The sequence below is a fragment of the Callorhinus ursinus genome, unplaced genomic scaffold (assembly GCF_003265705.2).
Source record: "Callorhinus ursinus isolate GAN/ISIS: 27379988/994484 unplaced genomic scaffold, GSC_fseal_2.0 scaffold11, whole genome shotgun sequence".
Lineage (NCBI taxonomy): Eukaryota > Metazoa > Chordata > Mammalia > Carnivora > Otariidae > Callorhinus > Callorhinus ursinus.
Genome location: NW_027397073.1, coordinates 35,836,803 through 35,850,232, shown reverse-complemented (window position 1 = coordinate 35,850,232; position 13,430 = coordinate 35,836,803). Strand labels below are relative to the sequence as shown.

The 13,430-nt window shown below is 45.0% G+C and overlaps 1 protein-coding gene across 5 annotated transcripts in view; it reads left to right on the top strand.

Annotated features, from left to right (window-relative positions):
- The window catches only part of FHOD3 (formin homology 2 domain containing 3), a 449,329-nt gene that overhangs the window by 297,903 nt on the left and 137,996 nt on the right, over nucleotides 1-13,430 (top strand). For all 5 annotated transcript variants that reach the window (XM_025886682.2, XM_025886681.2, XM_073898306.1 and 2 more), the window contains exon 10: nucleotides 8,017-8,261. In XM_025886682.2, the coding sequence (XP_025742467.1) occupies nucleotides 8,017-8,261 (245 nt within the window). The remainder of the gene's footprint in view (nucleotides 1-8,016; nucleotides 8,262-13,430) is intronic.

The window sequence follows — 13,430 nt, the reverse complement described above, 5'->3', positions numbered from 1 at the left end:
CTTTATCTGGTTTTGGCATCAGGGTAATGCTGGCCTCAAAATGAGTTTGGAGGCGTTCCTTCCTCTTCAATTTTTTATCTTTATAATTTTCTTCTTTAACTTTCAGTTTACTTTGTTATTCTTTTTCTAGTCTTTTGAGTTGGTTATTTAATTCATTTCTCTACTTTTTTAACCATCCTCATGTTCCTAGACTATAACCCACTTGGTGATGATGTATTCTTTCTTAAAATATGTTGTTGGAATTCTGTTTATTACTAACTTATTTAGGATTTGTACAAAAGTATTCTTAAGTGTAAGATTGGCTTCCCCCTCATCCTCCGTCCACCTCTTCTCTTCCTCTTCTTCTTTTTGTATGCCATCTTTATCAGCTTGGGCATCACTGTTTTGCTAGCATTTTGAAAGAATGATGCTAGTGTTCATGAGATGACTCTTGTGTGTTGCTTCTGTGTTTCTGGTGGCTAAATATACCAATGGCTCCAGGATATCTCTTTGATCATTCCTCCTCAGTGTTCTCCCCTGGATCCTTTTCTGACCTCCCTTTCAGTGTTGGATTTCCTTACCAGACCTCCTATCTCAGTCTGTGTGGCCTGTTCCGATTTACCCAGTGAGTTCAGCAGCTTTTGAGCCTGGTGGCTGATATTTGACCTTGAGCTTTTGCCAAGGCCCATGGCTGCCTATTTCTCTGCCTGCTTCTCTCCTTGTGTTACATTCATTCTTGGGGGCCTATTATATATCATATACTTTGCTGGGGCTAAAAATACATAGGGAAGTTTTGTCTCCATCCAAGGAACTTTAAAACTGTAGTCTATGACAAGCAAGTACCTGATTCCTCCAGCAACTAAATGTAATAGTACAGAGGGACAAAAATGGTGCCTGGGACACTCTATATTGGGCATAGCTGCTTGGAGGTTGCACATAACATGTAACCAGCCCTAACTGAACTTTATTTTTCTCCCATGAAGAAAATAAAAATCCTGTATCATCTGTTCATTTCTCCATTTCTATAAGCAGTAGAGTCTCCCATGTTACAAACCTGGAGCTATCCTAGACTCTTTTTCCCCCCCCCCTGGCCGCCCCCTCCCCCCCATTTAGAAATCTGATAGCTGACAACCTAGCTCTGGTCCTGGTGGTTCTTACCTGGATTATTGTAGTATCTTCTCATTACTTTGTTCTTCTGTGAATCTGTTTATTCAGCACAACTTTATTGAGCACCTACTATGTTCCAGGCACTATTCCAGACCCCAGGACATAGCAGTGAGCTAGACAGACAAGGTCATTGCCTTCAAGGAGTGCACACTCTAATGGGGTGCAGACAGTGGCCAAGTTCATGAATAAGCTGAGAATCTGAAGCTCCAAACAGGTTTATGAGGAGAGACAGGATGGAGCAGGGGTGAGAAAGTGAGGGCGGGGGCAGGGAAGACCCTTCTGAGAAGATGACCTAAAGAAAGACAGTGATGGAGGGCAAAGCGGTGGAGGAGCTCTGGCTTGACAGGTGTGAAGGGTCAAAAAGAGGTGCGTATGACTGGAGGGATAGAATCTAGGAGAGCAGCATGATCTGAGCCTGGAGAGGTTGGCATCCTGCGGGGGCTACACCCCATGGAGGCCTCTCTCTTTTCTCGCCCTGCCTAACTCCCAGCAACTGAAAAAAAGAACCCTCCTGAAAGTCAGATCTGACTATGCCATTCTTCCATTTAGGAGAACAAACTCGAGTAAGCAAATGAGTGAATGAATACATGAAAAACCTTTTTTGTGGCCAGCGGGATGAAGCCCAAACACCTTGAGTTGGTACAGGGACCTACACAGTTTGTGCCCTTTATGCTCCTGTGGCGTTGTCTCTGGCCACTCCTACGATGTCTCTGAAGTTCTCTCCTGTCTCTGGAACATGGAAGGCAGATCTTCGTGGAGGCGGGCAGGGGTTTTCTTTTACTCTCTCTTCTTTGCCTAGAGTTCTTCTTCCTGTTCTCAACAGTTGGCAAAGTCCTACTCTTGTAGGAGTCACCATAGATGTCCCCCCACCCACAAGGCCTTCGTGACAAGATAAAAGGAGTTCCTGCTGCTTGTCCCCTGCTCTTTGCTCACAACTTATGAAAGAGAACTTGCTATGACCATATGTTGGACTGAGCAGTCCTCAGGACGTACTTGTCTATCTGGCTTCCTTTGAGCTGCTACTCTGAGTCATGTCTCATTTCTCTCTTTGGCCCCAGGGCCCAGCAGTGTGCCTGTCAAGGGTAGACATTCAGTAAGTGCTCGACTGAAGGTCTCTTTTAAATATCACTTGTTTTATGACTGTATTTGCCAGATGCCAGGTTGAAGGAAGGGCATGATTTAATCATAATCAGAATGCAGCTATTTTAAAGGAAAGATGCCTTGAGTATTATCTTAAGGTGACAGCTTGATACTTGAGATACTGGGCAGAGTCAAGGTTTTTATTACTTTCTGAAAGTGAATGTTTTGAAAAATATTTACTGCCACAGGACAACTAAGTTCAGTATATTCAGGGGCAGCAAGGAGACCTGTAAGCAGAGCCAGGCTTTTCCTCACAAAAGACTACAAATGTTTTCAAATAATTGCAGAAAACTTGGTTGGCCTTCTAGAATTCTTCCTAAAAGTAGAGGATATCTGGTGACCACATGTCCTGGACTTTTTGGGGACAGGCCCAACTCAATGTAATTTAATTCCACTTCAGAGAAGTGATTTAATTCCTGTTTAATTAAATTCATTTTAATTTTTATAGCTTCATATGAGTTTTCAAATACATAAATTCACAAATCAGAATACGAAATCTTTTATCAGATTATATGTTCTAATTTTTTGTTCTAAAAATGTGGTCCTGGTAATGGAAAAGCGTATTAAGGCTGAAGACTTTGGGGGTGAGAGTGTGATAACGTGATTTATTTTAAGAAATATATATTTGGTCATTATCCTTATTTCTGGCTCACAGCTCCCCAAACCCTTGAAATTTCCTAAATGTTGAGAGTGATAAAGGTATATTTTGTTATGTTAGTGAGGTGACTTTTGGAAAGCACTAAGGATGGGGACTGATTGCCAAAGGAGGACCAACTATGTGATTAAGTGGTTGGAATTTTCAGTCCCAATCCCTGACCTCCTGGGATTGGAGGAGCTGGAGGTTGGATCAGCCAGTGGCCAATGACTTAGTCAATCATGACTACATTATAAAAACCCAAGAGGACAGCTCTTTGGTCCTTTATGGAGAGCTTCCACTCTCGGGGAAGCAGAATGCTCCTACATTCCACCAAGTTCCATGAGGACAGAAGCTCCTTTGTTTCGGAACTTGCCCTATGTATCTCTTAATCTGGCTGTTGATTTATATGTTTTATCCTATCATTTAATAACCTGGTCAATGTAAGTAAGTGTTTCCCTGAGTTCTGTGAACCACTCCAGCAATTTCATTGAACCTAAGGAGGAGGTTGATGGAACCTCCAGTCTGGTTGGTCAGAAGCACAGGTAACAGCCTGGAGCTTGTGACTGGCATCTGAATTGGGGTGGGAGGTAGTGGGGGGCAGTCTTGTAAAACTGAACTCGTAACTTAGAGTCTTTTATGCTAGCTCTGGGGAGATAGTGTCAGAACTGAGTTGAACTGAGTTTAATTCCTAGACACCCTGCTCGTGTCCGAGAATTGCTTGACTCCCCAGTGTTGGAATTGGGTCCAGAGTCTCTAAAAGAGAGAGGTAGCTATTAATGTTAAGAATAATTAACTAATACATCCAATCTCTTAAAGTTCTTTCATGTCATAGGTGATTTTTAAAATGTATATCAGTTACTCTTGCTGCATAGTAAGTAAGCCAAGAACAGTGGGCTAACACAGCAATTTTGCTCATGATTCTGTGGGTCAGACATTTAGGCCTGGTTTAGCTGAGAGTTTCATGCAGCTGCAGTTATCTGGTGGCTTGCCTGGGGCTGCATGGTCTAAGATGGCCTCATTCACTTGGTTCGGCATTGGGTGCTGGCTCTTGGCTGGGCTCTGTGTCTTCAGCAGGCTAGCCTGCACTTCTTCACATGGTGGTAGCGTTTCTGGAAGGGCCAATCCCAATATACAAACACTTTGCAAGCCTTGTTTGCAGGATGTTTGCTGATGTCCCATTGACCAAAGCAAGTCCCATAGAAAATGGGCTCAATGTAGGAGGGGGCTACACAAGAGTGAGGAAACAGGGAGGCATGGTTCTCTGGGAGCCTAGCACTGTGACCATCTCCTACAAGCTGCCATTGGTATAGTTGCTTCTTGAAATGGTACTAGCACAAGCGTTGACTTCACGTAAAAGCTGAACCAAGGTGGATGGGTGTGGATGTGTATGTATAGGATTAAAAAGAAGGTATGAGATAACAATATGGAGAAAGACTGTATTTAGTATGTAAAGATGGCTGCCTGTCACAATGTTAGTAGTAATATAATATAAACTTGAAGAAATGTGGTAGCTTTTGACTTCCATCAAAAATGTTCACATTGTTGGATATTTGATGATACTAAGAAACTCTTTTAAGTGGAACGGTGGTATGGTGGTTATGATTTTTAAAAATCCTTATCTTTTAAGGATATATACTAAAATATTTACAGATGTAATGATATGATCTGGGATTTACTTCAAAGTCTGGGGTTGGGGGAGGGGAGTGGATTATAAATAACACAAGACTGGATGGGGTCGGTACTTGTTGGACTATCAGGGATAATAAACACATTGCAGTCTGCACACACTCTTTCATACCTTGTGTATGTTTGAAAATTTCCATAATAAAAAAAGCCTGAAGAGAGTGTCCAGATCCTTCACTGGCCTCAACGATGGATGGAAGCTGTCACACATAGCACCCTAAACTGCTTCTAACCGCTTTCCTAGTAAGGTGGGGTTGAGTATGCAAGCATGCATTCAGTGCTGGATTTGGAAACCACTTGCTCCTCATCTGGGTTTTAGTGTATAAACAGTGTTCTACATTTAATTAAAATAATTAGAAGATATTTGCTGAGAGGCCCAGCAAGTGAAACGCTTCCTCATTAGGGAGATTGTAGAGATTCTCTGGGACATCACTGATCTCATCTTGGGTTTGGTGGAGGACGCTCGTTGCGCATGTAGTGAATTAGATCTGACACTGGAGGTTTGGGTAAGAGGTGTGGTAAGTGCTGTTCTCTCCAGGCCTTTGCTAGCTCTGCATATTCCTGACTAATTTGTTGTGCCCCCTAGAATCTGAAGAATTGGGCACTGCCACCGTAGCCTTGCGTGGGGGAAAGTAAAGCCTCTCTTCCTGTCTTCAGTGGATACTGGTGATTCTATGATTCTTCTTGTAAAAACAAAATCATGAGTGAACACCAGGCCCAAATTTCATGTTATGCAGTTGCTCGCTCGTTGTGAAGCCCGAGGCTGCCATTGACTCGACTGGGATTCTGTGCTCTGTAACTACCCTTCCGTGCACCCCTTTCTTTCTTTTTTTTTTTTTTTTTTTTTTGAAGAGAGAGATGTTTTGCCGAGGCTCTGAACTTTAGAAAGCCCCCATTAAAATTTGTTTTATGGGGTTGCTTTGATAATTTTTCCAGATTTTTCTTTTCATTTAAACTTTTTGATTGTCTCCATCTTCTCTGACAAAAGGCAGTTAAAGTGAGTTTTGCTTTGTGCTCACAGAGCACAAAGCTCCTCTCTGAAAGGGGCTGTGAGAGGCAAGCTATTTGATCCTTGGATCTCTGAGGTTAGACAAGGAATTAGAAATATCTGAACTCTACTTTATCCCCTAATCTTATCATTCCAAATGTGTGCTTAATAAGAAGCAGAATCAATACTTCAGGTTAGAATAAGTTCAAATGGTCTAGAATTTTTATATCTACAAATGAAGGAAAAAAACTGGTTAGAAATATTTAAAAATACCGTCCTTCATTAGATGTACAGTCAGTCTCCAACTTTCCCACAGAATGCCATTTAAAGTGTTAATGTTGAGATGATAACTGTGATTAACGAAAAGCATCATTTCTTTCTTTATTCCTGCAGTGATATTGGAGGGGAGACCACTAGGAAACTGACTTTCCAATGATATTTTTATTTTTTTTCCCAATGACATTTTATAACAGCGCGTTTTCTGAACTCTTATCAGTTATTACCTCAAACCTCCCAAAATTATGTCAGACTAGTAAATTCTGGGAGAACAAATAGTCAAAATATTATTAAATTGGCCCCCATATCTGAGGATGTGTTATAAAATGTATCTGGCACAAAGATAGAGTTTTCACTAAATCGATCTTACCCAAAAGCTGGAGCTGGAGGAAACTGGAGACAGGATGGATAAAGGGAAGGGTACACCCCTGTGAAACAGGCCACCTGTCCCAGGTGTTCATCCCTGTGAAGCGGGATGAGAGTGGCCAACCTGGCCTTGACAGAGTCAAGCTCACCTAGTTAGATGAGCACAGGTGCCAAAACTTGGGACACAGGGGACCACTGATTCTGTACTTGCTTGGTTTTCTATAGACAGGTGATAGGAAAACCACATTGCATGGTCAGCCAATCTGGGTGTCCATTCTCTCACCCGTCAGGACTGAGTTGTGAAATGTGACCAAGGGTACCTGCAGGGCCGGAGAATCGGCACCTTTGGGGATGCAGGACTGTGGAACTGCTCGGTTGCCGGTTCAGAGAGACTGCTGGACTTGGCTGGGACGGGCTCAGGCTTGCCACTTCTAGGCGATGGGGGAATTTGTGGGCATCCTGGGCCCCTTCACCTGATGGCTTTGCTTGGGGAAGGATAGTCCTATTTATTGAGTACCAGCCACATAAATCATCTTTATAGAAGCTATTCTTACCACAATCCCACAAATGCAATCCTATTATCCTCCTGGGGCGAGCTAGAGAAAAAGCAAGTAATTAGCTGCAGGTCACACCTGGGTGGTGAGTGGCATAGCCAGCATGCCGGCAAGGTCTGGTCATCGACAGCGTGTGCTTTTCTGACTGTCTAGCTTTAGCGAGGGCAGGCACGGAAATCACTTACAGAAGCTGGCGACACAGGTGAGTGTCACCCCTGGCCGAGAAGAGTGGGCACGGGTAAGGAGGGAGCCATGCAAAAGCACAGGCAGGTGGTGTCACAACCTAAAATGAGGCGGCCACGGAGCAGGATCCAGGACGAAGCGAGATTAAGGGATGGTAGAGCTGGGCCTCGGGAGAGGGTGCCAACAAGGAGCAGGACTAAAATACCCTCAGGAGGAGGGCAGTGGTATGGGGGTGTGGTGCCAGCTGGCTCAGGTTTCCACGTGAAATCCAAAGTGGCAAAGTGTAAAGCAATTATTCTCCTGCACAAATATGCATTACTTTTAAGAGGAGATTTAAAAAAAAAAAAGGAATGTAGAGGTGAAGCCTCTCTCTGGTATATATTTTTGTGACTGGCATATGCAGGCTCTCTAGTGTCACCTCAGGCTCCACCCCCACCCCCCGGGGACCGGGCGGGGGGAGGGGGGTAGGCCCAGAGCCGCAGTGCCAAGTGGAGGCACTGACGTAGGCGGTCCTTGCTGCTGCACTGGGCCGTGCGGTGATCCGTGGGTGAGGCCAGTTCCGTTCACCTGCTTCTTGTGGCTCTTGCCTCTGACCAGGATCCTTGCTGTGCTCTGTTGGGAAGCAAGCTCAGGAATGATCAGGCACTTGAGGGCTCCCTGCAGCTGGGATTCAGGACAGACCTCACCTCCTGGACCAGAGCAGAGCAAAGGGTGGGCCAGGCGAGATGCAGCCCCAGAAAGGACAGTGCTGGGCTCCAGGGTAAAGAGCCTGTCTAATTGCGGAGTACTTCTCAGACCTCCTCAGGATATCTGTTGGCCTTTTCCTACCCGTTTGACTGGGAAAATAGACAGTGGCAAGCATCTTTAAGTTTGCAGACTGCACTCTGGCACGCCTTGTGGTTGTGAAGATCTTGCAGAGAAGCTGAGTTAGGATGGAAAGAGTGGGAAGTCTCATTAGAGCGAGCGTGAAATGCAGATCACACCTGAGGTCTCTGTGAGCCTGTCAAGTGTGACCCTGCCGTGGGCGCTCTCTGCTTTTCCAGGTGGCGCTGCGGCTGGAGGATGGCGATGAGACGGCAGAGCCGCCCCCCAGCGGGCGCCGGGACCGGAGGAGGGCCAGCGTGTGTTCCGGCGGCGGCGGCGCGGGCGAGCAGCGGGGCCTGGACCGCAGGCGCAGCCGCAGGCACTCGGTGCAGAGCACCAGCAGTCCCGTGTCGGCCCCCACCAGTCCCTGCTCCCAGTCGGCTCCCGGCTTCAAGCCCAGCCAAGTCGGAGAGCACTGTGAAAAGTAAGCATTGCCCCAGCCCTTGTGAGGGGCGCTGGGACCCTGGAGAGGTGGGAGGGGTCACAACCCCGCAGGTACCCACCACCGTCCCGCCCTTCCCTGCTGGCCACACAGCCTCCCCTGACTTGCTCTCCATCTCTTCTCTAGCCTTAAAACACCACCCCAGAGGCCCTTAGAACGTCCGCAGGCAAGGTGGCCCTGGGGGTAAGGCATAGATTTGATCTTTTAACCCCAGGAGCCCTTCTTCACAGATTGTGTTTTTATAGTCATATCTCGGTTAATATCTGTTCAGAAAATCTGTGCTTTATCAAATGGAAAAGAATCCAAAACACAAACGTTTACTAGAAACAAATGGTGTGCCATCCTGTAAATATAAGATCGTTAGAGCCTTGAGATACTTGTAGCAAGGCATAGTTGAGGGTGATTTTAAATAGAATAAGCCTGTGTGAATTAAATAGGTAAAATATATAAATATAAACATGTACATATACATTATTTTATATTTATAGGAGTAGATAATATATAGATATGTAAATTTCAGTAAATGCTATTGCCATCATTTTTTTAGTCATTTAGCAAACATTTTTATTGAGTATCTGTTCTAGACCAGGACTTCCTGATGCCATGAAGATACAAGGTCTGATCTCTGCCCTTCTCAAGCTCACAGCTGGGTTGGGAGAAAGTAAGAATGAGGAAGGTAGATAGGAAGGAATAAAAAGGTTGACAATCTCATGAGAAATTTTATATATATACACACAAAGTAATAAATTTTGACAAAATCTGTAGGAACTGAGAAATGGTTCTATAAAGCAGAGGTGCAACAAAATGGATGGCCATGCTGTTCTGGAGTCTGGGTCCACCGGTATCTTCCCAAGTGAATGCTGTCCATTCACTAGGATGATGGAGCTCTGTGGACCAGTGCATGACAGCCAGTCCACCTGGACTGACTGGTACACAGGGTTGCCAACTCATTACCTCCTCCTGCTGGCACATGGGAGCTCTGCTTACCTCATTTGGCTGAAGCATTTTCTGTCATCATGGAGATCCACCTGGGAGCCACATGTAGGTCATGAGGCTGCCTGGTGAAGAAGAAACTAACCCAGGATAAGTTGGATGACCTTAAGAGAGTGATCAAGATATGTCCCTTCCTCTATACCCCTAAGGGAACATCTGCCCCCATCTTGAGAGGTGCCCCGAGTAGTCTGGTACTCATGGAATCACTGGAGGATGAACTGACCATGCCTTTGGGCATCTCCTGTCACAGAAGTAGAGGAAGGCATTAGTCTGAGAGTGATGTGCAAGCCACTCTCCGCCTTGACATCCTTCTCTACCACATAGCTATCCATCTACAGATTGTTCTAAGCGTCTGTGTAGAACAAGCTCTGTTGAAAGGAAGACCAAAACTTCTAAACAGATTGAGGTATGAGAATGTCTACCATAAATGTTACCCCTTGTGGTGTAAGATCTTCAAGAAACTTAGGCAGTGCTCAAAGGGCACGTAAAGTTCCCTTCAGCACTGCTCGTAGCTAATGGCTTTAGAAATTAACATGGAGAGAAGTGTATACAGTGGGCTGAAAATCTATATGTAAAACCACCCCAGATGCTGAGGACAGTCATTTGGAGTCCTTGTCAGCAGCACTTGGTGGTCTGTTCCATCCAACTTGTGTCCTGTAGATTCCTGGTCTGTTTCTTTTCAAAGGTGCCCACGTTGTGAGCTCAGATGGCCATGCCTTGTGACAGGTTGGCAAGGATGATAGCAGTGGAGTGGACCATCATGGGCATAGTTCATGGTTTCAGGGTGCGGGGCTTTGGGGGGGGGGATCCGGAATGGGAAGCCACACGTGGTGCTCTGCATGCTTCTTGTCTCATTCTCTTCAAATAGGACTGAGTTTTTGTAACTCAGAAATGGTCTGTAAATTTACAGCTTTTATTTGAGAGGGGTAAACTTTCCTGCTTGTAAAGACAGATAACATTTTACAGATTGATTATGAGGTGGCTTCATCCATGAAGCCTGTTGGAGGGGTTTTGCCCTCTGGCCCCAAAACAAGAGTACAGTTTTGGCAGAGGTGGGAGAGGGATGGAGGGAAAGGGTGACGAGAAGCCCCACGGGAAGTGGTCCCTGCATGCAAAGCTTAGTCACCTGCTCAACATCTGTGGCTCCAAAAAGTACCTTAGAATCAAGTAGTTCATTGTGTCAGACTCCCCATGGACCTTGAAAGATGCAGAAGCATGCCACACCTAGATTGTTCTTCATCTGTGTGAGCATTCTGGCCCTACTCACCACTGACTTAGAGCAACATGCCTTGCATATGCCACATAGGAATTCTAGACTGGATTTTTTCATTCTGACCCAACTAATGCCTCTGAAAAGAAGATGATAGGAACATGTTAGAGGTTAGAGATTCATGTTGCCCTAAAATGCATATGGCGTTCTCCACTCAGATGGTCCTTTAACATCATCTGAAATTCTCATGATGATCCTCTGTAGGATCTAGCGGGACAGGAGTCTTAATCTTCATTTTATAAGTGAGAAGACAGGGGCTTGGTGCCTTGTGGTGATCTCAGGACTAAGGGGCTGAGCTCTGGGTTAAACATGAGTCTTTGGCCCTTGTCTGTCAATGTCCAAATCACATAGAATCACTTCCCAACCCACCATCCCTAAGCATAGTCACTGAGTGAGAAGGGTTTTTATTTACATACTATGTAGGTATATTTTTTCGATGTAAATATAAAAATTCAAAGAGCTGAAAAGAAAATTTCAAAGACTTCTTATGACTTAAGCCTGCTGAGCTATGCTTTAGTTCCAGTAAGGGCTAAGACTCCAAGCACAGGTTGGTTTGCTTTGGTTTCTTAAGAAATAGAACTCTGCACTGAGCATTTATCAAATAAGGTATGAGTTTATTTGGTTATTGGTCATCTGTCACCTAAAAACATCTTTTTTTTTTTTTAAAGAGAGTGAGAGAGCATATGAGCGCAAGGGGTGGGCAGTGGGGAGGGGCAGAGGCAGAGGGAAAGAGAGAATCTTAAGCAGGCTCCACGTGGGGCTCCATCTCACAACCCTGAGATCATGACCTGAGCCAAAATCAAGAGTCGGACGCTTAACTGACTGAGCCACCCAAGTACGCCAAAAATGAAATTTAAAATGTAAGTCTAAAGATAAAGCTCATTATGGCACACATAGTCACAAAAGATGCTTTTGGGGCGCCTGGGTGGCTCAGTCAGTTGAGCGTCTGACTCTTGGTTTCGTCTCAGATCATGATCTCAGGGTTGTGAGATGGAGCCCCACACTGGGCTCTGTGCTGGACGTGGAGCCTGCTCAAGATTCTCTCTCTCCCTCTGCCTCTCACCCCCTACCTCCCGTGCTTGTGTGTGCTCACTCGCTCTCTCTTAAAAAAATATATATAAATTATCTTTGCACTTCCATCTTTGCACTGGAAGGAAGGAAAATGTTGGTGCTTTCATTTTTTGCCAAGAAAAAAATATTTTTAGCATCAAATCAGCAAAAGAACCAGTGTCACTGGTTTAAATGATAAATAGTATATAATCTTAGGAGAAAAAAAGTCTTAAGCCCTAGAGCAGGAGACGTTTCTCTGCACTTCCAGGCTCAGGCCCTCTCCTCTCTGGGGTACCCCATTCTATCCCTGAACTTTTCTGTTTATGAGGAAGATCTTCTGACCTAAATGCACTCCATAATATTCTAGCTCTATTATTGTTTCATATTCCATTACATGGATGAAATTTCCCCATAGCGTTTTCCTATTCATCCTGGTTCTTACCTCTGTCAGCACACACCAGGTCTTCTTCCTGCTCTGTATGTCAGTCGCTCTGATAATGAATATTGCATGGGACCTAATATATGAAACCTTTCATCCTGTTGATTTCCACACAACATTCCAACCCGTGGAGGTAATTTTGAACTTGACTCAGTCACTAACGTTAGCAGTTGTGTCATCCAGGCTTTGGTCCTGTGTATATTTTAAAACACATGGAAGAGTGACCTGGCAGGTAGTAGATGATGACAGCCGGCTGGGAGCGGATGGCACAGACTGCTGCCACGTGCCTCAAAGGCAGGGGTTGGAAGCTTTCTCTGTCAGAGGCCAGGTAGTATATAGGTTGAGCTTTTCAGGTCAGACAGTCTGTGTTGCAATCATTCAATGGCATTCTGCCTTTGTAAAAGCAAACAGAGACACCAGGTAAGCAAATGAGCTTACTTGTGTATGGACACTGAGATTGGAATTTTCCATGTCATGAAATATCCTTCTGGTTTGTATTTCAACCATTTAAAAATCTGAAAACCATCCTTAGCAGACAGACTATATAAAAACAGGTGGTAAGCCAGATTTGGCCCCCAGGCTATCGTTGGCCAGCCCCAGTTCTAAAGGGCTGGGTTTCTAGAGGGAGGTTGGGAGGGAAATCTGAGAAATCTGAGAAACCCCACTTAAGGTGGGGTTAGCAAGGAATTGGCAAAGAGGGGTATGTGGAGCGTGAGAGAAGAGCCTATCGTGCCATAGGAGAGGGCTGTAGGGAACAGCGTGCTAAGTTCAGGGTGGGAGCACGGAATAGTCCATGAAGACATTGAGACTATCAGGGATTTTGCTGAGAGCTGCTCATAAATTCTCAGGGCACCATGGATGGTTGAAAGGATTGGAAAACGCAGGAGATGAGTTAGATGAGGGGACATATAGAGCTAGCAAGGAGAAGGGAATCTGGTGATAAGTCCAGGAAAGGTTGGGCTGCTCCAGGAGGTGGAAACAGCCTGGAATCAGTGCCAGTGTTCCCATTAAGGTTGTGGTTTTGTCCCTTAGGACATTTGGTGATGTCTAGACATGTGTTTGGTTGCCGTGATCGGCGTGTGGCGTGCTGTCGGCCCCTGGTGGGTGGAGTCCAGGGATGCTACTGAACTTTCCACAAGGCATAAGACAGCCCTCTGCAACCAAGAATTATCTGTTCTAAAATATCAGTAGTGCTGAATCTGAGAAACCCCACCTTAAGGAATAGCAAGTAATTGGTTGTAATTTTCTGTTCATCCTTGCGATGATGCCAAGGTAGGGAGCATTTTGACTTTTGGAAGGAGGGGGTGTCTTTCTTAGAAGCACATGGAACTCTGTGGATCTACCTTTAAACGCTCATGTGCATGGGTCAAAGTTGACTTTTTTCAGAGAATAGAATTCT